Genomic DNA, 25,590 nt, shown 5'->3' with positions numbered 1-25,590 from the left:
AGATTTGTGGGTGAGAGACACCATTGAATCCTGGTCTGTTGCCTAGCTGTGTGAGTGTAGGAGCTAAAGGAGACAGAATAGGAGGGGTCTGGTTTCTGGGCTTGGGATAAAGGAGTACCCCACTCTTTTGTTGCAGTTAGATATATCCTTTGTGAGATATGAACCCTATTGGAGTCAAGAGATCCACTTGGTTAATAAATGATAGAACAATCTCAGTGGCCTTGAAGAAAGAGTAATGGAAGGTTATAATGACTTCAATCTCAGGGGAAAAGATGGAGAATTAATGTTCTAGGAGTGGCAGGGCTTCTGGACAGTACAGAGAAAAATATGTGAAAACTTGCTCTGTGCTGATCCATTAAGTGAAGGAACATACACACACTTTTTGTCCCTCTATCTCAACCTAGCCTCTTGTGTCCCTGCTCCTCTGATTAGAGTGTATGTTGCTCCCTCTTATTTACTATCTTAGTAAATAAAGATATTTACTAACCTGGGAACAAAGTGGTGAGAACAAGGACCTGGAGAGTGTCAAACTCCTGATCTCGGCTGTTTTACACAGTGAAGTTGAGGCTCGAAGTATCTTTGCTGTGAACCCTCCTTTCTTTTCTGAGCAAGTGGAAAGTATAGTAAGTAGGACTTCGGAGTGAAAAAGCTCTGGGCTTAACATCTAAGCAGTTAGACCATGCTGAGAGCTCAATGGTCCTTCTCTATAAAAGTAGACTAAGAAGTGCCCACATTGAATCATTGTCAGAATGTTTCACTGCAGCTTCAAAATGGGCATGGGAGGGGGCACACTTTGTCTTTAAAAGGGAAGATTCTAACAGCTTTCATCACTCCATGCAAGTAATTTGCTGTTTTATCGCATTCTGCAAATCAGATATCATTCATATCCTTCCCACTGCCTTGCTTCTATTACAGATACTTGAATGGGAAAGAGGTGAGGGTAGTGCCTACATAATCTGACCCTCCCTTCCAGTATCTGGCCTGTTGGTTTCACACAGCTTTGGTTTTCATAGTATTTCCATGACCTGTGAGGACAAAAAGCACTGTGATGTTTTAAAAAGAGAAGCTCAGGGGCATACAGCCAGCCTCTCAACCATGCAGAGCCAATTTCTTCAACATGGGCCCCTGAGAGGCAGGGCTGAGTTACACTAGAACTGACACCAGATTCTTTTGCCAGCCTAGTACAAGGTCCACATTACAAGCCAAAGCTCAGAAATTTCTGGAGGAGGTGTATCAAAATTTACTCTGCGAGACTCTGCTGAACTGGCTGCATCAGGGAGAAACTTCATCTCCCAGAAGGGTGCTGCTCATCATTTCTTCCAGAAACATCTGCAGAGACTAGCTTTTCAGGTGAGGACTCATTACAAAGTATCAGATATACAGGATGAACAAGTCTAGAGATCTAATTTACAACATGAGAACTATAGTTAATAGAATTGCATGGTGTATGGGATTCATGCTACGTGAGTGGGGTTTAGTTGCTCTTTACATAAAAACAACAACAAAAAATAAGTATCTGTGAAGTAATAGATATATTAATTTGCTTCATAATGGTATGTTTTCACTATCTGTATGCTCTCATAACATCATATTGTATACCTTAAATATCCACAATAAAATTTTTTTTTAATGTAATTATTGCTTTGCGACACCTCTTCCACTTAAGTGAGTCAAATTAAAGTGCCCATATTGTGTTATGCTCAGAATATGCAGGCAACTATGCTCAAGGAAAAGGAGTAACTTCCACTTAAGAAACACATATATGACAACAATTTTGTCAATGGCAGTTTGCTAGCTACCATGAAAATCCTTAGAAGTTTGTGCTCTGGACTTGGAAGCAGGTGAATGAATAGAATACTGAGTGTGTGGAGACACAGGAAAAATTACTATTTTTAATCCTGGTCACATTATAAGGGAGGCAGTTTTTTCCTTACACTACTAATAAGAAGGTTGTTGCGCTGAAAGTGAGAGAGGAAATAAGTAGATCAATAAGAAGAATACGGACACGATGTATTGTTTATTTAAATTATACAGAAAACAAATTTTACTTTAAAGATTTAATCTACAATAGTACTACCACCATTTACTTATTTATTCCTATTTGCCTTTGTTCTCTCTTAAATTTGAACTTTATGTGTTGTATGTGAACTGTTTTATGTCCCATATTTTCTCATTTTATTTGAACACTCTCCCATGTGTCTACACATATTATATATTATGTCTGTATGCATTATGTTAATGCCTTAGGGTTGCATCACTCTGTTGGATCATATTTTATGTTATCTTCCCCTATTGAGGCACATAGAGATTTTATTCAGGACTTGCTTATGTTCATGTGACTTTATAAAATTCTGTTTAGAGTTTTTGTTTTGTTTTGTATTTAGAGACACTCTTGTTACCCAGATTGGAGTGCAGTGGTATGAACATAACTCATTGTAACCTTTAACTTGCTGTGGGCTTAAGTGAGTCCAGGGTTGGATTCCACTGGAACTGACATCAGAATTTTTTGCCAACTTAGTACAACTTCTGCATTACAAGCTGCAACTCAGAAATTTCTGGAAGAGTTGTAACAAAACTCACTCTCTGAGACTGCGGTCAGATTATGTGGGCATAATCTTCCTCTCCTTCCCATTCAAGTAGCTGCAGTAAAAGCAAGGTAGTGGGAAAGATCTGAATGAGGTCTGATTTGCAGAATGTATTCTTTTTTTCTGCTTACACAAAACAGCAAATTACTTGCATGGCATGACGAAAGCTGTTAAGAATCCTCCCACCTTAGCCTCCTGAGTAGCTAGGGCTACAGGTGTGTGCCACCATACCCAACTAATTTTTATTTTTGTAGAGATTGGAGTCTTTCTCTGTGGACCAGGCTGGTCTCAAACTTTTGCCCTCAATTAATCCTCCCTCCTTGGCCTCTGATAGTGCTGGAATTACAGGTATAAGCTACCATGCTCATCCTAGAGTTGTTTTCTTCTTTTAAATTGTTTTCTTTGGATTAATTTCCACTTCTGTAATAAGTGGACCAGGATCAAAGATTCTGAAGTTTATGCCCAGGAATGCTACTCATTGCCCAGTGCTGCCAGTTACAGTGATTGTGTCAGATTTCTTAGAAGAACCTCAGTCTCACTAGCTTTCAGTTTACCCCAACCAAGCATGAGAGCCATACTTGGTTGTTAGTTTGTAAGTACATCCTTAAAGGGTGGTTCCAAACTCTACTCTTCAGAAAATATAGTAATATCACACCCCACAGACTTGACATTAAGCTCTACTTTAACTCTACTTTGCTACTTCCTTCTGAGTTGCCTCTAGAGAAAAGACAAGATTAGCCTTTAGGAGTGTTATATTTTTATCATCCTAAGACCCTTAGATATGAGATATAGTCTGGAATTTTCTTCAAGATATAATGTAGTACAAAACAGCTGGAAACTTTTCTCATGTCCAGAATATATTATGCGTTTAACACATATGTGTTTATTGAATGAATATATTAATGTCTCTATACTTTTAGAAAATGGAGTGATTAGACAATTAATACAAGCATTTCATGTATTCAATCATTTGTTACTTATGTATTGAGGGCATACTATGTGCCAAATACTGTGATAAGAATTACTGATAAGAGAATAAGTAATATGAGCTTCCTGCCTCAGAAGAATTCAACATCTAGAAAAGAAAATGAAATTCGACTTTAAAACATCATGTTGAACAGCATAAATATATACGATGTTTATCAATTGAAAGAAGAAAACTTTAACCCAACATAACAGGTTATATAATTGAAATATGCATAAACACTTATGAGAGCACAGAAAAGGGAGTGACTTATTCAGATGGACATAAGAGACAGTGAAAAGAGCACTAGGGATAATAGGCTGTACAAGTAAACTTGAAGGGGTAAGTGGAAGCTTAATTTAGAAGGCGGAACTGAAGTAGGAAATTTCAAACTGAGGATAAATGTAGAAAGACCAAAGATGCTAAGCAGACACTATGTTGAAGAAATGCACTGTGGTCTTACATGGTGGATGGTAGCAACAGAAGAGGCTAGAAGGGTAGACTAGAGTCAGATGGTAAAGGAAGAATCCATGGGCTAAGATATTAAGGTAGTTTCTTTTTATATATGCTCAGATCAGTAATTAGCCAGACTCTAGGAACTTCCTTCCTTCCTTCCTTTCTTTTCTTTAATTCTCTCCTTCCTTCCTTCCTTCCTTCCTTCCTTCCTTCCTTCCTTCCTTCCTTCCTTCTTTCTTCTTTCTTTCCTTTTTTTCTTTTTCTTTTTCTTTTTCTTTCTCTCTCTCTCTCTCATCTCTCTGTTTACTCTCTCAATGAAGCTCCACCTTGGCCTCCTTAAGCCCCAAAACCTCCATAAGCTCAATCAGTGAGAGTCCTTGTGCTCTGGTTAGATTCCATCTCCATGAACTTCAATCTGAAAACTTCCATCAGGAAGTAAGCTGGTGCAATTCTAGGACTCATCTTTTCTGTTTTCCTTTTCTCAGGGATCATAGTTCTTTCTGCATGTCCTGATGTTCAACATATGAAAATTGTTACTGTTTTAGGTGGAAAGGTAAATTCAAGTTCTGTTATCCTATCTTGGCTGGAAGCACTGTTACTGGTAGCGAATTCTTATGGGTCTGCAGCAACCTCAATTCTCTCTTAGAAGAAAGAATTCAACTGAGGGGCATAAGGTGGAAGGAGAGACCAAGGCAAGTTTTAGAGCCACAGTGAAAGTTTTTTAAAAAGATTTAGCTGGGCGCAGTGGTTCACGCCTGTAATCCCAGCACTTTGTGAGGCTGAGGTGGGCAGATTACAAGGTCAGGGATTCGAGACCAGCCTGACAAACATGGTGAAACCCCATCTCTACTAAAAATACAAAAATTAGCTGGGTGCGGTGTTGCGTGCCCGTAATCCCAGCTACTCAGGAGTCTGAGGCAGGAAAATTGCTTGAACCTGGGAGGTGGAGATTGCAGTGAGCTGAGATTGCACCACTGCACTCCAGTGTGGGTGACAGAGCAAGACTCCTACTCAAAAAAAAAAAAAAAAAAAAAAAGCTTTAGAGCAAGAAGGAAAAAAACTAAAGTGCACTTGGAAGAGGCCAAAGTGGGTGACCTGAGAGATCAAGTGAGTAGTTTGAACTTTTGCCTTGGGGTTTTATATGTTGGCTTATTTCTGGGCTCTTGTGTCCATTCTCCCCTGATTATTCCCTTGTGGTGGGTTGTCCACATGTGCAGTGGCCTGCTAGCACTTGAGAGGTGAGCATGTGCAGTGTGTTTACTGGAATTGTATGCATGCTTACTTAAGGTGTTCTTCCCTTACCAGTCAAATATCCCTAGAAGGTCACATGCCAATTGAACTTCACCTTTTTGTCTCTGAATGCACATGCTTGAGCCCACTTGCCCAACTCCTGAGATCTTATCAGGAAGCTGCTGATCACCAGTTTTAGGTTCTCTGTCTACTGAGAGACTACCTGATAGGTGGCTTGTGGGAGTGGGAAGGACCTTCGGGTCTGCACTAAGTAGAAGTAATGAACTAGTGGCCCCCCTGAACAGGAGGTTTGTGAGAGTGATAGGGCTAAAACCTAAAACTGCAATGCCTGGGATTTCCTCTGCTTTTTCAACTAAAAATGGCTCTTTCACAAGAAGCTGCACCCTGTATCTCCTGTTTTCTCTGTGTGATCTGAAATTGTCTTGCACACCTACCAAACTGTCTGGCTTGAAGACAAGTCTGCCTCTTCTTTTACTTCACATGCCATGTGACTTCTTAAACATACACTTCCTGTTATTCATGCACCCATGGCTCTTATAGCATTTGTGCAGCAGCAAAGGTATGAGCTCCTTGCAGATATCCCCCGAAATTTATACGTTTTTATCCTACAAGCTTGGATGACATCCAATCCGCTCCCTGTCTGTTGGCACATTGCCAAAAAAGACACAAATTTAAACCCCAGCTCTGCCAGTGCTTTATGATTTAACATATGCTTTTTGTTCCTGTCACAACCCAGGGCCAAGTTTTTCTGGAGTTTTTGAAACAGTTTGCCCTCCTGCATAGGGCTATGACACTTTAAGGATCTCACCTACGTGCTTTTTTTTTTGAATCACCACTTCTTTAGGGAAGCGGAAATTCTTCCTTTACCATTAGCAAGTTCTTGCCCTAAGTCCCAAGTCCTCCAGAGTTTCCTCCTTTATGTCGAGGGCAAATAAACATTGCCCTCTCAAATCCAAGGGTTGCCGTTTTTGTAAGCATATGAAGGCTTTTCATGAGTGTTCTTCTCACTTTCTCCTACTTCCTCCTGTAGTCTCCATTTCTCTAATCACTCCTACTCCCTTCTCAATATGCATCAAGACCTTCAAGGTCATATTTAAAGGGAGGGAAGTCCAGCCCCCTTATGGCAGTTAGCTGAAAAGCAGGCTTCTCTTCTACTTAAAGAACATACAAAATGAGAATCTGAGGAAAGAGATAATCATTTTTATTTTTTGCTTGAATGCTTTAAGCAAGAATCACTGTAAAGTCATGGAGACAAGGATATAGGCCAGCCCAGCAGGTGCAAGAGACCCATAGGACAGAGATGAAGGTTGGTCCCAGGCTGACAGATTACTATTTGAACAGTGATAAAGATAAGGTTAGAGGTACAGGGTAACACCAGTTCATTCCAGAACCCCAAGGATGAACAGGAGGCCTACTGTTCACTTCAGTATCTCCTCTGTTCTCAAGTGGGCAATCACAATGAGATAGGACCAAGGGTAAGGGTACATGGTAAGACCAGTTAATCCGGAACCTTAAGGATAATGGGGATGCCCCTTTCAGGATAACAGGAAACTAAGAAAGGACACATTCTTTTCCTTTTTCTTTTCTTTTTCTCCTCTGTTTTCTCTTCACAGATGGGTAATCATATCTCCATAAAACAGGTTATGACACCCAGATATATACCCCCAAACTAGGAAAAGTTTGAGTCCCCAAACCTTAAAACAAAAAACTAGTTTTTCTTTGTAATACTTGGCCTAAGAATGGAATGAGAGAAAATTACAAAAGTCAATCTTGGAACCCAGTGCCCTTATGCAGGAAATTCTCAAATTAGCCTTCTCGGTCTTTTATAATGAAGAACAGAATAAGGAGGACAGGGCTAAGAAAAAGGAGAAATGCAGGGACCAGAGGCAGGTATATTGTCCTCTCAATACTCAAGAGTCACCCTTCTACAAGGGACCCCTAGGCTGCCCATCAGTGAGACATGAGAGGATCAAAATCCTCCCCCTGTCCCCCTTAATTCTGGCTGGCTACTACTGCCCTGACAGCTAGCAAGAGGCCAAATCCACAGAACAACCACTAGTACCCCTCTGTCAGCAGGAAGCAGTTATAGAAGACTGACTTTTGTCTATTTTCTCCAAATAATTGGGGTCTTGAACTCATGGAGGGGGAAATGTTACACAAGGTAGCTAGTCAGGCATGAGTAGGGCAGGAGAAGGCTCCATGCCCCACACCCCACACCCAGATATGTCAGGCAACCATCAGGTGATGGTCCAGTGGTTGTTAACTGTCTCTCTAAAATAATAATTGGTCACAGCCAGTCCCAGCCAGAGTCAGTCTCCGAATACAAAAAAAAAAAACAAAAACCTGAAAATGGTGATCGGCAGCTTCCTGACAAGACCTCAGGAGTTGGGCAAGAAGGCTTAAGCATGCGCAATCAGAGGTAAAATGGCAGAGTTTAATTATGATATGAACTTCTAGGGACATTCGACTGGTAAGGGAGAATGCCTCAAGTTAGCATGCATACAACTCCATGCTCACACTACGCATGCTCACCTCCCATATGCTAGCAAGCTGCTGCACATGTGGACAGCCCACCCCCATGGGAAGAATCAGAGGAGAATGGACACAAGACCCCAAAAGTATGCCTACATATAAAAGTCAAAAGGTCCAACTGCACACTTGATCTCTCAGGTCGCCCACTTGGCCCCCTTCCAAATGCACTTTACTTCTTTTCCTTCCTGCTCTGATGCTTTTTAACAAACATTTACTCCTACTCCAAAACTTGCCTTGGTCTCTCCTTCTGCCTTCTGCCCCTCAGTCAAATTCTTTCTGTTGAGGAGGCAAGAATTGAGGATGCTGCAGACCTCTACAGATGCACTGCCAGTAACAGCAACAGTCTTTTCAGTGATGTTCTAAAACCACAAGGTTACCTAGGTATGGAATCTTGCACCAGACCAGTTTTAATGCAACACCCTCTCATAGCCCTACCTTCACTTAGAAGTTACTTTGCTCTCTTCCAAATATCCCAGTTCCAAAATAGAACGCAGTGACACAGCATCTTTCTTCATTTTTCAGTTGTGATGTTATGGAATGTTTAGGTAATCCCAATTTGATGCAGCTAGTCAAATATGTAAAAATGCTATTTTTGTATTACTTAGTAATTTCTGCAAAATGTACCACAGATCCTAGCATAAGGCTTAAAGATGGAATTAGCCTCAAAGTGTCAGGCTTGGTGAGAGTACAAGTTTTGAATATGATGCAGTAATAATTTTTGAAAGGTTAATTGTTTATATTTAGACCATGTCAGAATGCCTTTTATTAAAATGCCTATATCAAAACATCATGCAATATATAGGACTTTGGCTCAAGTGGGGAGAAAGAAGAAAAGGAAGAGGAGGAAAAGAGGAGTGGTGGTAGTAATCAAATAAATAACAAATATTCAGTGCTTACTATAAGACTGACAATCTATTAAGCACATTGCAGGTATTTATTCCTTTAATCCTCACAAAAATTCTGAGCGATATAGTGCTATTAGCCCAACTCCCTTTGAGGAAACCAAGGTACAGAGACTAAATAACTTCCCCAAGGTTACACAGCTCATTCTCAGAAGAGTCAGGAGAATCACTGATAGCAACTAAAATTCAAAAGATATTATGTGTATTTAAAAATGTGCTTTTTCAATCTAAAATGAAGCTAATGGCTGGAAGTCATCAAAGGGTAAGAAAAAAGAGCTGAAAAACTCAGAGAAAGCTCCTTGTGTTTTCCACCAGTCTCATCTTTTCTTGGATTTGCTGAGGACTGCAGTTGAAAGGCACTGAAAAAAAAAACCTGGTCATTAATACAGAACTTACTACTCTTGTTTCAGAATCTCCTCTAGCTTTTCTCATTCCTGTATGTTCTTTGGTTGTCTTTCTAGGCTAAGGTATCCTCCATGATGTTACCATTACAAGGTGCCCAGATGCTGCAGATGCTGGAGAAATCCTTGAGGAAGAGCCTCCCAGCATCCTTAAAGGTGAGAATGGAAAATTCTGAGAGGAGTAAAGAAGACAAACTTGCTGTGAAAGAGGAGGGAAGGGGACTGACATTTATGATGCACCTATTTACCTATTTTGAGCCAGGCACTATTTCATGTTTTCTCTCATTTAGTTTGCCTTACCTCTTTACAAGATGTTTACTGTCATGTCCATGCTGCTGTTAAGAAAATGAAGACTCAGTTAACTGATTTTCTCAATATACCACAAATATACTGAGTTGCAATGCTATGATATGAACATAGTTATGCCTTAGTCTAAACACTGCCTTTTGCTCTGTGCTGACTCAAAAAATTACTTCCTTGCTCCTTTCCAAGAAGCATTTTATAATAACATTTGAAATTTGCCCAGAGTTCTACAAAGTTGGCTGAGGCTGCATATTAATGTTTAACTTGTTTATTACAAAAGGACACTTGCCAGTGAGAGGTCAACCAGAATGAGTCTTCTTTGAAATTAACAACAGATCAATTTCTATTTTAATGTAAATTTCCCAATTGCTCTGAATTTAAGGCATGTCAAGTTACTTTAGGGCTAGCTCCCAGTATCTCTCTTAACCTGGTATTAATAATTAGAGGTCTAAGAATTAAATAAAACATATATAAATATATATATAAATGGATATATATAAATGCCTACATCCAGAACTATGCAAGAGCAGTTCCAATGATAGAGTCAGATTCCTGTCTGTATATATATATATATGTATTTAGCAACCAAATTGATATGGCTTACTCCAGTGGAACCCAAGTACAATTGTTCATGTATATGTGTCTGTGTGTATCTCTTTAGTGGACAATTATTTTTACATTTGTATTGTTTCAGAAGACATTCCTATATAGTGCATACATTTCAGGTAAATACATTCAAATTACCCATTCCCTAAATGATTTGTTATTCCCTTCTTTCAGTATAAAGGAGAAAATATTAGCATTCTTTTATTTGTGATTATATAGTTTTATTTTCATTCATTAGAGATGCATTAATGAGACAACAAGCTTTATTCTTTATTTATTAACAACACAATATGGCTTCAAATAAACTAATCCAAATCTAAAGTTACCCACCTTGCAGCTCCTACTAACATTAATCAAAATTAGCTAATATTTAAGTGGCTTCACATGACAATCCTTAAGATATAAATAACCTCCCAGAGAGACAGAACATTTTTCTTGGAAGGCATATTAGTTAGACACTGTATGTATACTTACTTGAGGTATTTTTATGATTAGTGGCTACTCTTAAAAATTCTCTAGGCTAAACATTTTTTTCAATACTCTGTGATGTAGAATTTTGTGCTTTAAATTTCTCCTTATTCCTTGTGTTAAGTGGATCCTAAACATTTTGAGAAAACTCTAGGTGTTCTGCAAGGATTCCTTCTTGGAACCCCTCTATGGTGAGGTAAGGAGGCCCTCATGACTCCTCCCTTCCATGAGGAAATAGCATTCCTCCTCTTTGGTTGCATACTAAAAGACATACATTTTCCCCTAATGGAACTCTAAAATTTTTATGCCAGTTGCTTTTAATGGAGGTGTCTAACCTAGAATTCACTATTACTCAACAATTACTTGAGGCCTAGTTAAGAAAATGTGTGTCTATTCTTCTGAGTGTTAGATATAAAATGCATAAAGATGTCCACTACAACTGATTCAACTGGTAACAGCTGCCTCACTAAGTTCTGTTCACTAGTGTGAAAGGAAAATATCTGGATTCCCCAAAATCACTAATGAAAACTCAAGCTGGAAACTGCTTAGGGCAAACTTGCCTCCCATTCTATTTATTAAACGTTGCTAAGATAGATGCATATCTGATTGCCTCTTTGGAAAGGCTAATCAGAAACTCAAAAGAATGAACTGTTTGTCTCACGTATCTGTGACCTGAAAGCTTTCTCCCTGCTTCAAGTCTTCCTGCCATTGCTTCAAAATGTCCCTTCTTCAATATGTCCCACCTTTCCAAACCGAACCAAAGTACTTCTTACATATATTGATTGAGGCCTCATATCTCCTTAATATATATAAAACCAAGCTGTGCCCTGACCACCTTGGGCACATGGCATCAGGACTTCCTGAGGCTGTGTCAGGGGCACATCTTCAACCTTGGCAAAATGAACTTTCTAAATTAACTGAGACCTGTCTCTGATTTTTGGGGTTTAGATTTTGGTAATCATGGGGGCATTCTGAGTGGAGATGCCCCTGGCCTTTGACAAATCTCCTGTCGGTGCTTGGTACCAATATGGCTAACGTTATGGCTCAAACTAATAGGACAATTTGCTGAGGTCTGCGAGCATCCCCTCCAGAGAATCCCTGATCTCCCCAAATTTGGTCAAATTATGAAGTTTATTTAATCCTAATTAGATGGGGATGAAGGTCTCTTTGAAGAGGAACCTCTATTTTACTTTTTACACAACTAAAGTTAGCATTTAACAACTACCTGGTGTTAATTTCTGCTTACACTTACGGTGCTCAGAAATCATGTAATTTGGGTGATCATTGTTAGTTTTGCTTAACTTTTTTGTTCTTTGTATTTTTCTTGGTCAAATCGAAAGGAGAACCCTAAATTATGAGGAACAAGACCTCTGATGTGGGAGGAAAAATGGCTAGCAAAAGAGAAAAAAAAAGATTTTGAATTTTGACTACTAAAGGGGCTTTATTTACATTATAAGGCCACCTTTTTGCCAGCCAAACCAAACTGAAAGAGCAACGGCTGTACTTCTGAAAAAGCAGCATTTTATCCTAACTGAAATATGGTAATAAGGTTTTTTAAAAAAATTTAAGGAGCTCAATTGTTAAAAGTCAGCTGAATTAAAAGGCTAACATCCAAGATGTATGTGTGTATGTGTTGATGTGTGCATGTTTGTATTTGAAGGCCTTCATGTTTTTATTTTCATTTATTTTTCTCTCCTAAGACCTTGTCTACTTTTGTGCAAAAGTTTTTTTGTTTTGTTTTGCTTCTCAGTTGACTGAATTCTGTTTTCACCTGATTTTTTTTTAACTAAAATAGTTATTGCAACAAAGGCTACTTGGGTATTTAAGAAAAAAATGAAGTTTAATTTTATTTTTAATTTGGCTGAAAGAAAAATAAAAACATCTCCTTCTGGCATCACCAGACTTTTTCTCTCTGTACCTTATGTTGTAAATTTTACTATTTGATTTCACCTGAGTTGTTTCCTTTAATGTGCAAATTTAAGGCCATTTTTCTGACAACTGCCTAGGGTTTTGAAACAGGTTACCAAGAATCTGAAATTCTAAGATAGAAAAAAACGTGGGGGGGGGTCTTTATAAATCTATAAAATGTACTTCCATCAGCATGCCTAATTCATCTTTATATGTATTTATGTGTTGTATACAAAATATTTCACTACTAAAATATATAAAGAGTTCTAATTAATTGATTTAAAGAAAAAACAAAAGTGCTTAAATTCGATACTAAAAAAGAAAAGGCTAGTCAAATGCTTTTTCAAGTTTATGTAACTTAAATAAAATCTTTAATAAATAAGCTAGCTTTAAAATTTTTGGTAAAGTAATAGTAAAAATGTCTTAAGAATTCCCAGCATACATTTTGTTTACATTTATTAATCAAGCAAATTTCATACTTATCCCTGCCAAATACTATAAGATGTCAATGTTTGGCATAGGGGTTACATATCTATGAACCCAGACCCAAACAGGATAATCATTGCTTGTGTAATTTTTAATAAATAAGACATTGATATGGGTTTAATGAAAATAGCTGCATCTTTAATTTAGTAAGATTACCATAACTTCTAATCCTGTGGGTTTAGGCAGTCTGGTCCACAGTCAATAAGGAGGTTTGTTTGGGGAAAAGACTGTTATCCTCTTTGTTTCAAACCTAAACTATAAACTAAGTTCCTCCCAAAGTTAGTTAGGCCTACATCCAGGAATGAATGAGGACAGCTTGGACGTTAAAAGCAAGATGGAGGCAGTTAAGTCAAATCTGTTTTCACTGTCTCAGTTATAATCTTGCAATGTTAGTTTTATAACTTTAAATCATGAATATCATGGTTTTCGTAAATAATCCAGGTAAACAATTAAAATAATTGGGGTAATGTAATGGGATAAATCTTTGTAGGCACACTGGTCATAATTTAGCATATGAAATTATATTAAATTAAATAATAGGCATTTCATTATTTGGGTATCTTCCCATAAAAATATATTGTAGGAAAATATTCTTGCTAAAAAACAAACAAACAAAAGTGTGTGTTTTTTTTAAAGAGGTGAACAAGTTTTTTTCCAATTCAAAGCTTATTTAAAGGTTATGTATAAAACAAGGTAAAAGGGACTAGGACTAAAAAAGGATATAAAAAAGCTATTTTTAACAAATTTTTTTAGGTAAAAAAGCTTAAAGAGAAATAATTTTATATAAGACAGAATCTTGTGTGGTAAATTTAATCCTAAAATAAAATAAGTGATTGTTTAAAAAAGAGAGATGTTCAGGACAAACCAGAAAGTCCAAGCATGTCATGAACAGTCGGTGTAAGTCACAATAAGAGGATTTCTATATTTAAAAAGTTTATATAATCAAGTTGTCATATTATTAAGTTTTCATTTGCTTAGAAAAAAACTGAGATAAAATTTTTTAATTAAGACTATTACATCCATGTATCTTCCTGTATATGCTTTTAAAGTCCTTGTAACATTGAATCACAGAGCTTTAACTCCTGCATCTATAAAGCCTGCCAAGTCCTGCTAAATTTTAAACACTGACAGCAATTAAAGCCTCATCTTCAGGCCCTGTAGAAAATGCCAATCAAAATAAACTGCATTCCTGAGACACAGGGCAATAAATTAAAGCTATTCAACTCCTCAAGGCCCAGGGACTATCATGGAGGAGTTGGGCATGTAAGAGTGTAATGGCTGATTTTGAAAGATAAAATAAGTTTAGTTTCTCTGTAAATTACTCATTAATGTCAAAGGAACACTGATGGAAAGCCAGCATATAGACCCCTGTGTCAGATTAACAAGGCTCTCTTGAAGCATTAACCAACTCTTTAAGAAAGGTTATAAGAGGCTTAAGGAAGTTACATTTTATAATATAGATTAAATTTTATAGATTGTTTACAAATTTTGAAAAACAAACGTAATTGGCTTCATGCTGTTTTTATTAGGGCTTCTTGTTTAGAAAGTCAAATTTCCTTTCTCAAAAAATGAAGGTTTTCACGTTTTTTGAAGTCTTTGACTTTCACTTTGGTTAAATAAATGACTTTAAAATGACCTGTAATCCTATTTTGTAATTTCAAGTGTTTTAAACTTATATTTGACAACTTTCCAAAATTGAATTATAAATTATGTCTTTTTCTGACCTAATTAATTCTTTAAGACAGTAGGTTCCCCTAAGTACAAAAATGACACAATTTGGCTTATTTGGTATCAAAATTATACAGAAGGCATTGCCAAATATGAATTGGTGTTTGGTTTTTTTTGGGCTGTCTTTGTAATAAATATGTTGTTGGTATGTGTTCCAAAATTATGGGAAACTCCTATAATTATAATATAATTTAGTATACATTATCAGTAATAATCATATTGTGTGCCACAGAGGTAATAAATTTTCTTGTCAATTGTATCTTTTGACAATGGCTACCTTAAACCTTTTTTTCATCCATGGAAAATTGTTGTCTTGTTTTGGTCATCTTTAGAAGGTGGTTTTATAATCAGCTATAAAACTCCAACAGGTGCTCGTAAATGCAGGTTTCTGATACTGTGTGCCACAGAAGTAATAAATTTTCTTGTCAATTATGTCTTTTGACTATGGCTGCCTTAAACCTTTTTTTCATCCATGGAAAATTGTTGCCTTGTGTTGGTCCTCTTTAGAAGGTGGTTTTATAATCAGCTATAAAACTCCAACAGGTGCTCTTAAATGCAGGTTTCTGATAACTTTGGAAATTGTGACATCAGAATAGAGAAAAAACTTTCAGGACTCATAGAGAGAGAAAATGTTAATGAGTATCAAGCAAAATAGGAATTAACTACATGGACTGAATCAATCTTTTTAACTTTTTACTTAAAATGTTTGCTGATCCTTTGTTTTTCAGTCTTAAAACTTTTCTTTTGAGCTATTGTTAGCTTTTAACAATTTAGTATACTCCTATGAACAAATTTTGGAGCATATTTGTTTCTCTCTACCTGATTTCTCCAGAATTTGGAAATTGTGAGTATTCTTAACTTATGGTAATACATTTATTTGCATAAGTGCAATAAGAATCTGTTTTCATTTGTAACAGGAAACAATTGGAGAAATTGGTTATTTTACTAAGGCTTTAACTGCTTTCTTTTAAGAAATCAAACTTGACTTATGGAGCCAATAAAGCCCTTGAAAAAAATGGTCATATATTTTGTGTACACAGTCCCTGTACAGGGTTTCTGACTGTGGTAAGTAAAGAATGTCACTTTCTGACAGACACAGAAGCTCCAGGTTTAACATGGAACCTCAAGAGGAGAGGAAATTCATCCAACTTATAGGTATTTGATGGCACAAATTCATGGCTAGGCTTCGCTTTAAAAAGTCTTATCTGAGACTCCTCCTATGGAACAAAGTTTCATCAAAGCCAATTTAAAAGCCTATGTAAAAAATAATTATTCTTGCTGCACTGTATACAAATAATTAGGCCAAGTATAATAAAGCAAACCAGTCCTACCATAATTTGTTTTTAGTAAAAACGGGAAATTGGAGAGAGAAAAAAAACTATATTTCAAGACTACAGTACACCTGTTGTTAGAGTCTAGTCTTGCCTAATGTTATTTTTCAATTTTTATTATTTTCTACAATTTGAACTGAATTCTATTTTTCTTGGCTACAAGTCTTCAAAATAATGTTTTAAATTTATTTTTCTTCTTTTTTTTTCTTCACTTTTCCTAATTTGAAGTCTGAAAACTAAGCTGGGCTTTCTTAAAACCCTGCAAATGGAAGCCAAACAATTTAAACTTCAGAAAAAAATAACAGCAACGTATTTACATACATAAGCCACTTTCATACCTGCCTATTAATGTATGGATTTTAGAGTAATGTGGCCTACATCTATTTTTCCAGGACTGTTCTTTTGTTTGTTGTTGTTTTCTCTCCCTTTCACACCTATTTTCTCTTCATCAGACATGAGACTTCACAACATGCGAAAAATGAGCTCTTGGGACCTACCCATCTATCAATAAACTGTCCTAGCCATAAGACATTAAATGAAACCTGAGACTAGAGACTCATTTTATTGTAAAATGCTTTCTCCAAAAGATTTTACAAAAAAGATGGGGGGCATATGAAAGGAAAATATCTTGGACCCCCCAAATCCCTAAAGAAAACCCAACCTGGAAACTGCTTTGGTCAAACTTGTCTCCCATTCTATTCAAAGTTACTAAGATAGATGCATATCTGATTGCCTCCTTTGGAAAGGCTAATCAGAAACTCAGAAGAATGCAACCATTTGTGTCTCACCTATCTGTGACCTGAAAGCTTCTTCCCCACTTCAAGTATTAGTGCCCTTGCTTCAAGATGTTCCACTTTTCCAAACTGAACCAGTGTACTTCTTACATATATTGATTGAGGTATCATATCTCCCTAAAATGTATAAAACCAAGCTGTGCCCCAGCCACCTTGGGCATGTGTCATCAGGGCTTCTGAAGGCTGTTTCACAGGTGTGCACTCAATCTTGGCAAAATAAACTTTCTAAATTAACTGAGACCTGTCTTAGATTTTCTGGGTTCACACTAGGTTTGGGCTTCAGTAGGACTAAAAAGGATTTTAATAAATTAGGCCACAACAGTAAGAAAAAATAAGAGTTTCACATATTTTCATTTTTGCAATGGATAATATCGTAGTGTAAATACATTTTAACAGGCCCCAGGTACAAATGTGTAAAAACGTAACCATTATATTTTGCCAAAACTGTACTAAATTTCTATATTAAGCCTCCACTCATGGCTGAAAACAGAATTAATTCAGATAAACTCAGGCTTAGTCAATTTAGAGTTTTTTTCACCTTCATTCCCTAGTCTAACATCAGTATTTCATGTGGGGTAGGGGGCAGCAGGAGGGAAATATACTGGTATAGTTCTATCACCTATCCTTGATGGAAAGCATTCAAGTGCACAGCACCTTTTTGGTGTATTTCCATGCTGGTATCAGCTGAAGCTTCATGTTCACAATGGTCATGAGATCTATGCTGACATCCAGTACTGCATACCACAACCCCCAAATCATAAGGACACTTACTGTCTGTGGGGCTTACTCTCACTCATTCTCACATCCTACCCTCTCTTTCACCCCTCTCTCTCATTAGTTTGTCCAACAGGGCAAGGGTGGGGATCTAAGACCGGACCCAGGCTAGGGGACCCCAAGCTTATTCTCTTGAGCAATAGGCTGTAGTCTCTGCTGACTGATGAGAATTCAGTTAAGCTCTCCAGAGAGTTATATGGAAACAATGCTAAAGACTTTTAAACATGTAGTAGCCTTTAAACCAGCAATTACTCTTCTGGATATTTTAAGAAAATGTTAGGTACCTATGCAAAGATTCCTGTGAAAGAATATTCTATAAAGAATTACTTATTTAAGTGAAAAGTTGAAAACAGCTGAGATGCCATCAACTGGCAAGTGAATAAATTAACTGTGATGCATCCATATAATAAAATTTTATTCAGCCATTAAAAGTAATTGAAAATTGTTTTGTATGTTTGTGAATAGAGAAATAGGTACACAATATGTTCAGTGATGAAAAATAGCAAATATCCATAATTTTATTATTGAATAAAAATCTGTTTAATCTAAAGGCTCTAGTGGACAACTGGCCTGATTTTAATACAGTGGTTGTCTGCCCTCTGTGTATACAGATTAAAAAATAGTACACAGAGATTGTTTGACCTAGATTCTTCATTTGGATACTTTGTATCATAAAATGTCATGATTTTATAGAAATAATTATTGTCCTAATCAAGCAAGAAACTTTACTGACTTTTTCTAATAACCCTCTCAATTTCTTGGGATCCTGCAGGTTTATGGAACTGTCTTTCACATAAACCATGGAAATCCGTTCAATCTGAAGGCTCTGGTGGACAAGTGGCCTGATTTTAATACAGTGGTTGTCTGCCCTCAGGAGCAGGTAAGGTTCCATGTGTGAATATTCTTCTATATTTATATTAGCTGTGTGCCTATTACATTCTTAGCAATATGGTAGAGTCAGGGCATGCAGAAGTAAATCATAGTGATAGTCAACAAGTCCCCATCCTCAAGAAGCTCAGAGTATGGAAGACAAGATAGATCAACAGATAAAGTGTGAAGTATACAAGAAAAGAAGATAAACAGGATACAGAAATAGGCCAAATAAAACCTGATTAAACTATGGAAGTCAAAGGTGGGGCTACCCGATAAGTTCAGTATACATCTTGGTGGAGATTTCATATGAACTGGATTTTGTAGGAAAAATATGTTTTTGTCAGGATTAGAAGGAAAAGTGGACATTCTAACCAGAGAAAATAGCAAGAGCACTGATATGAAGTTGTAAAAAAAGGGCAATGAGTTAGAGTGACTATTGTATTAGTCCGTTCTCATGCTACTAATAAAGACATATGTGAGACACGGTAATTTATAAAGGAAAGAGGTTTAATTCACTCATAGTTCAGCATGGCTTGGAAGGCCTCAGGAAACTTACAGTCCTGACAGAAGGGGAAGCAAACACGACCTTCTTCACATGGTGGCAGGAGAAAGAATGACAGCCGAGCAAATGGGGAAGCCCCTTATAAAACCATCAAATCTCATGAAAACTTACTATCACAAAGACAGGATGGGGGACACCACCCCCATGATTTGATTATCTCCATCTGGTCCCTCTCATTATATGTGGGGATTTATTAGAACTATAATTCAAGGTGAGATTTGGGTGGGGACACAGCCAAACCATATCAATTATGAAAAGCAAAACTATAATGATAGAACTTCTACACACATTTGAGGAAACACTTAAAATTATTGAAACTAAACAATTAACACATTTCAAGATAAAAATGCATAAGCTTATTTCAAAACATCAGAAAACACAAATATACTTTTAATACTAATAAAGTTATTTAAAAATCACTTTGTTGTGAGAACACTTAAAATCTACTCTCTAGCAATTTTCAATAATACAATACATTGTTATTAACTATAGTCACCGAGTTGTACAATATATCTCTTGAACTTATTCCTCCTATTATAACTATTATAACTGAAGTTTCATATCTTTTGACTAACAACTTCCCAATTCCTCTACTTTCCCCAACCTGACCTGCTGATAACTACCATTCTACTCTCTACTTCTATGAATTCAACATTTTTACATTCTACCTACAAAGGAGATCATGAGGTATCTGCCTTTCTGTGTTTGACTTATTTCACTTAGTATAATGTCCTCCAGGTTCAACCTAGGGGAAGCAATACATATGCTAATTACCCTGATTTAGCCATTTCAAAATGTATACATATTTCAACACACCATATTGTTAATAAATATATTCTATCTTTTATTTGCCAATCAAAACAAAAAATAAACAATGTATGAAATGAATAAATTTATGGCATGAAAACTAAACTGAAATAAAATTATTTGATCTTTTAAATGTGGTCTTAAGCAACAAAATGTCAGTGGTATCATTGCTGACTTGTGAGTGTGTTTTTGTGCAACATTTTCCAACTTTTTAAAAAGCTTTTTAATTCTATCATAGTTGTGGTAATATTTTCATCCACCTTCTTCCTGTAAATAGTTGTATGTGTCATTTACTAATTTGAGAAGCTCTTTCCATGTAAGTGGATTGTTTGTTTCTCTGGAACTGCAATTTGTTTAACCAACATATTTTTTAAAGAAGGCATTTTGAATTGGTTTTTAATCTTCTTTGGTATCAATACCAAGTTTCATACTGCCATGGTCATAGTTTGTGTATTCTGCAAGTCTTTGAACTGTAGTAAAATTTATGCTTGTGACATAAGCTTTCCCTTGTCAATTGCCTTTCTCTTCTTCCTGTTGAGAATGATGGTGGTAAGAAGAATGCTTTCTAAATGGTTATGTCTTTTATTTGAAATTTTAATGTGATATGTGGATAATGAATAGTATTGTTCTGGAATTTTCCAACGTAAATTGAATCTTTGAATCTTTGATCTTTATCTCATTATTTAAATAATTCAGAAATAATTATATGCATACAAACCCACAGTTAGATAAAGGAAATAAGTTCTAATGTTTAACATAGGATGAGTATAGTTAACAGCAATGTATTGTATATTTCAAAGTAGATTGAAGGAGGACTTGAAATGTTCTCAACACATGGAAATAATAAATATTCTAGATGATGAAAACTGTGACTTGATCATTAAACATTATATGCACATAACAAAATATTACACATACCCCATAAATTTTTACAAATATTATGTATCAATAAAAAAGAAATATGATGCACCAATAAAACTACCAATATTTTATTACTTAGAAATATCACAGTATAAAATTATATGTAATCATAAAATATAGGGATGTGTTTTATTTCCTTTTTCCTAATGATAACAGGATATGACAGATGACCTTGATCACTATACCAATACTTACCAAATCTACTCCAAAGATCCCCAAAACTGTCAGGAATTCCTTGGATCACCAGATCTCATCAATTGGAAACAGCATTTACAGATTCAAAGTAAGTAAGAGGAATGGGATGTGTGCTGACTTACTTACGTGTCCTGAGCAAGTTTTCATATGACTTATACCTCCTTCCTCCAAGCTCCAGACTCCCAGCCTGCTGTCAATTTTGCTACTGTGTGGTAACTATACCTGTAAAAGGTGGTGGACAGTGTGGGAAACCCTAAAATTTGCAAAGAATGGGCTTCATAAAGGGAACCATAGTATAATTCCTTGGTACCAAGGATTTATGATATATTTTGCAGCCGTATCCAGACCTTTTAGGGTGATTGGATGCTGAAGAAGAGCCTTCCGTCTGGCCTTCTATTCCTGTAATAAAAATGATAGCTTATTTGGCCATAGAATACTTTCCAGGTCACCAAGAACAACTATCATGGTTCCAACTATGCTCTCTGGAGATTCCCTAGGATGGCATTTTCCTATTACTTGCTGTGTAATCTTAGTTAAGTGATTTAACCTCTTTGAGATTGTGTTCCTCATATATAAAAATGAGGAAAATAATGTTACCTAAAACACAAGGCACTGAAAAGATTAAATGAAAGTGACTAGGAAGTGCTTAGCATAATACTTGGACATGTTAGTTAATGTTTGCTGCGTAGCAAACCTAATAATTCTGTGAATCAACCATTTGGGCTGAGCTTTACAAGGCAGTTCTTCCACTGGCCTTATCTGGGTTTACTCATGTAGCTGCAGTTGATGGGTGGACCACGGCTGATTGCTCTTACGTGGCCTCACTCACATGCCTGAATGAGAGTTCTGCTGTTAGTTCATGACAGCTGGTGACTGTGGTGACAGCATGATGGCAATATGTGTCTCTAGCAAGCTGGCCCAGGCCTATCTTAATGGTATTGGTCTTAACATAATTGGTCTTAACCAAGAGCAAAAACAAAGGGAAAACCCCAATGGGGCAGGCACTTTTAAGCCTCTCCTTGCATTAAATTTGCTCTTTCCATCGATGAAAGACAGTCAATGTGGCCAAGGTAAGTTGCAGTGGAGGAGGGGACTATCCTGGGGAATGGATTCCAGGAGATATGGGCAAATCGTGGGTCATTGCCTCATATTATTACACTAGGAATGTAGCTTAGTAGATGTTAGCTACCATTTTTTAAATTTACCTACTAGGATTATCAAAACTACACAATTATGCAGCCCAGAAAACTTGGTTCCAGTGCAGACACTGCTGTTAATAACACAATCATAACTGAATCCATCCCTAAGCATGTTTTCGCTTAGGTAAAACAAAAAATTACACAAATCCTTACTGTTTGAAATGCTTCTTCCCCGGTGCTGTAAAGAAATAGCACTTGAACATAAATTTAATTTCCTCAGAAAGGCCATTTTTACTTTCTGCGGAAAGGGTACACTCACCAGCAATTTTGCCATGAGAGTACACTGAACAAAGGAGACAGGGCTATCTATAACCTGACATGTCCACCCTACTGTTGTGTCTGGTTTCCATTGGCTGGAATGGGACCTCACATTCTGCATTTGTCCCAACTGCCTAGCAACTTAAAACCTTCTAAAAGAGATAAAGGCGGAGGAGAACAAAGGAAGGGGGAAGTAACTTGTGGAATGCTGAGAAAGATAAAACATCTCCAAGTAAGGAAGAGGAACAGGCTATCGCCTAATGCTTGCTTGGACCGGTATAAGCATGCCAGGGTAAATATTTAGGCTAAATTGTGAGAGCTAAGAACACAAAGTACATTGATTTCTTTATTATCTTCTAGCAGTTATCTAAGAATGCTAGCACAGTTCTTTGAAAAAATTTTGCTTCTAAGAGGGAAGTTACTATTGATTCTTAATTAGATGGGGAGGGAAGTCTTTCTGAAGAGGCATCTTCACTTTTTAAATTACTATGGACATGGGTCACACAGTGGTAGTACCAAGCCCAGAACCAAGATTTTATGATACTAAATCCCAGACACTTCTTACTCCACTGCAGAACTTCACTCTAGAATATATCTAAACCATTACATCTCTGCTTATTATACTGTCTAGGTTCACAGCCTAGCCTGAATGAGGCTATACAAAATCTTGCAGCCATTAAGTCCTTCAAAGTCAAACAAACACAACGCATTCTCTATATGGCATCTGAAACAGCCAAGGAACTGGCTCCTTTCCTGCTGGAATCAAGGACTTTATCTCCCAGTGGTGGCAAACCCAAGGCCATGTGAGTTTGATAAAATCCAGTCTATATCACTCACACCTCTCAAGTAACCTCCCAACTTCTCTCCCTGCATTCACTCTGGCTTTCCTACAATCAATGTTATACAAAGAAATCAGAATTGCATTTTTAAAAAATGTAACTCAGAACATATTTCTCTCCTGCTTAAAAGACTCCACCATCTCCTTTCTCATCTTGAATAAGCCAGGCCTCTGGCCACCACTTGGACCTTTATTGCCCTTCCTGCTTTCTTCCTCCAACAGCTCTGACCTTCACTCTGTTCCTCTTTCGTCACAAGCTCATCTATATTCCAGGACTTCACATTTGTTATTTCTTCTGTCTACTCTGTCTCTCAAGACAATAGAGGTCATAGCAAATACAAACCTTTATACTAACAGATTTTGTTTTCTTCTTGGACCCTCCATAGCAACCAAGAGATGTTTAAACTCTCATCCATGGATGTTACCCATGCTCACTTGGTGAATAAATTCTGGCATTTTGGTGGTAATGAGAGGAGCCAGAGATTCATTGAGCGCTGCATTCAGAACTTTCCCACCTGCTGTCTCCTGGGGCCTGAGGGGACCCCTGTGTGCTGGGATCTAATGGACCAGACTGGAGAGATGAGAATGGCAGGCACCCTGCCTGAATACCGGCTCCATGGCCTTGTGACGTATGTCATCTATTCCCACGCCCAGAAATTGGGCAAACTTGGCTTTCCTGTCTATTCTCATGTAGACTACAGCAATGAAGCTATGCAAAAAATGAGTTACACACTGCAACACATTCCCATTCCCAGAAGCTGGAACCAGTGGAACTGTGTGCCTCTGTGATGCCAATCCTGAACATAAGACAGTTTTGGGCAGGTCTGGGCATATAATTTGAGGAGTGGATGGTGGATGAAAAGAAATAATAAATTGTAATCTGCAGTAAAGGAGTGGGCACTGTTTGGGCTCTGGGGAAGCAGTGTGATGTTCAACAGCATCGCCATGGTCCCTGCATTCACAGGTTTCTCAGTGGGAAGCAGGCCCAGGTCCTCTTACATTTGACATATGCAGTTTAGCTCCCCACATTTCCAGGACCTCTATGACACTTCATAGGATACATATTGCTCCAAATTACTTATCCTGGAATCCCTGGTTCCTCAGTTGCAAGACCCTTACCAGTTTTTCTGGGAGCTAGGAAGAGGTGAATAATATTTTCTGGCACTATGACTTATTTCTTTCCCTTTTTACAGCCTTTCCCTTATGATCAACAAGTGGACTCTCCTCAATAGGTCTTTAGAGATTATCCTCTCCTGTTATTGCTACTTTATAGGTACATTAAATATACTAGACACAAATATATATGGGATATTAGGCTAAATACAGTATACATGATATAGCAGGGAATGTTACTAGAAGAAATACCAACTGATGATATCCTATCCTCTCCAAGCTCCTATTCCAGGAAAAAAGATCCAATGTTATTTCTAATGATGAGCTTCCAAAACCCACCACAACTCCTAAATAATAAAGAAAGTTTTGTGTTTGACTGTATACAACTTTTATTGTGTTTGTTCAAGCTAAGTGGTTCATCATGGTGAGGGCATGAAAGGAATGAGTGTATGAAAAGGGGAAGGTGGGGGCACCTTGACCCAGGGATGTGATGGTTTATTGAGGAGAGATAGGTTTTGAAGGGAGAGGAGACAGCATGAATACCTGCTTGTCCAATTAGCCTCAGCACATTACTAATCTTAATTTGTTCCTGCTGTAACAAAATACCTGAGACTGGGTAATTTATAAATAACAGTCTGAACTTATTTGTTTATTTAAAATAATAATAAAATAATTAAAAATTTATTTATCACAGTTCTGGAGGCTGGAAGTCTAAAACCATGGTGCCAGCAGATTTGGTGTCTGGTGAGAATCCAGTCCCTGCCTCCAAGGCGGCACATTATTGCTGTGTTCTTTGTAGGGGATGAACACTGTGTCCTCACATGGCAGAAAGACAGAAGAGCAAAAAGGAGCCCAGCTAATTTCCTCCAGTCCTTTTTTCTTCAGGCACAAATCCCATCCATAAGGGTGGAAGTTCTCGTGGCCTAATTATCTCTTAAAGACTATCTCTTATTACTGTTGCATTGAGGATTAAGTTTCAACATGAATTTTGGAGGAAACACAAACATTCCAATTATAGCATTACTTCCGAATGCCTGAACTCTATTATAAAGTTTAGATAATTGTCTTATACAAGAGTAGTTGAGGGGGAACAGGAGAGATAATCTTTCAGGTTGCAACAGGTTAGGACAGTTTTCTATTTTTTTTTTCTTCTTTTGAGACAGAGTTTCATGCTGTCACCCAGTCTGGAGTGCAGTGGCATGATTTTGGCTCACTGCAGCTTCCACCTCTCAGGTTCCAGCGATTCTCCTGTTTCAGCCTCCCGGGTAGCTGGGATTACAGGCATGTGCGACTGCACCTAGCTATTTTTTTGTAATTTTAGTAGAGATGGGGTTT

The 25,590-nt window shown here is 37.3% G+C and overlaps 1 protein-coding gene across 1 annotated transcript; it reads left to right on the top strand.

The window, feature by feature from the left end:
* Positions 1-1,242: 1,242 nt before the first annotated feature.
* GLYAT (glycine-N-acyltransferase) lies at positions 1,243-24,948 on the top strand. Its single transcript, XM_032152953.2, has 6 exons — positions 1,243-1,350; positions 9,152-9,247; positions 18,262-18,369; positions 20,809-20,935; positions 22,936-23,107; positions 23,529-24,948. Exons 2-6 carry the CDS (start codon positions 9,167-9,169, stop codon positions 23,929-23,931), a joined length of 891 nt encoding a protein of 296 aa, XP_032008844.1. The 5' UTR covers positions 1,243-1,350; positions 9,152-9,166; the 3' UTR covers positions 23,932-24,948.
* The last annotated feature ends 642 nt before the right edge of the window (positions 24,949-25,590 follow it).

The sequence above is a fragment of the Hylobates moloch genome, unplaced genomic scaffold (assembly GCF_009828535.3).
Source record: "Hylobates moloch isolate HMO894 unplaced genomic scaffold, HMol_V3 SCAFFOLD_5, whole genome shotgun sequence".
Taxonomy (NCBI): Eukaryota; Metazoa; Chordata; class Mammalia; order Primates; family Hylobatidae; genus Hylobates; species Hylobates moloch.
The sequence above is the reverse complement of the archived record's forward strand: the minus strand, read 5'-3'. Positions and strand labels throughout refer to the sequence as shown.

Bases quoted from the DNA above. Each gene is read 5' to 3' on its own strand.
- GLYAT (XM_032152953.2), top strand. From the start codon at position 9,167: ATGATGTTACCATTACAAGGTGCCCAGATGCTGCAGATGCTGGAGAAA. The intron at 9,248-18,261 runs GTGAGAATGGAA...GGGATCCTGCAG, and splicing joins GCCTCCCAGCATCCTTAAAG to GTTTATGGAACTGTCTTTCA. The intron at 18,370-20,808 runs GTAAGGTTCCAT...TAATGATAACAG, and splicing joins TTGTCTGCCCTCAGGAGCAG to GATATGACAGATGACCTTGA.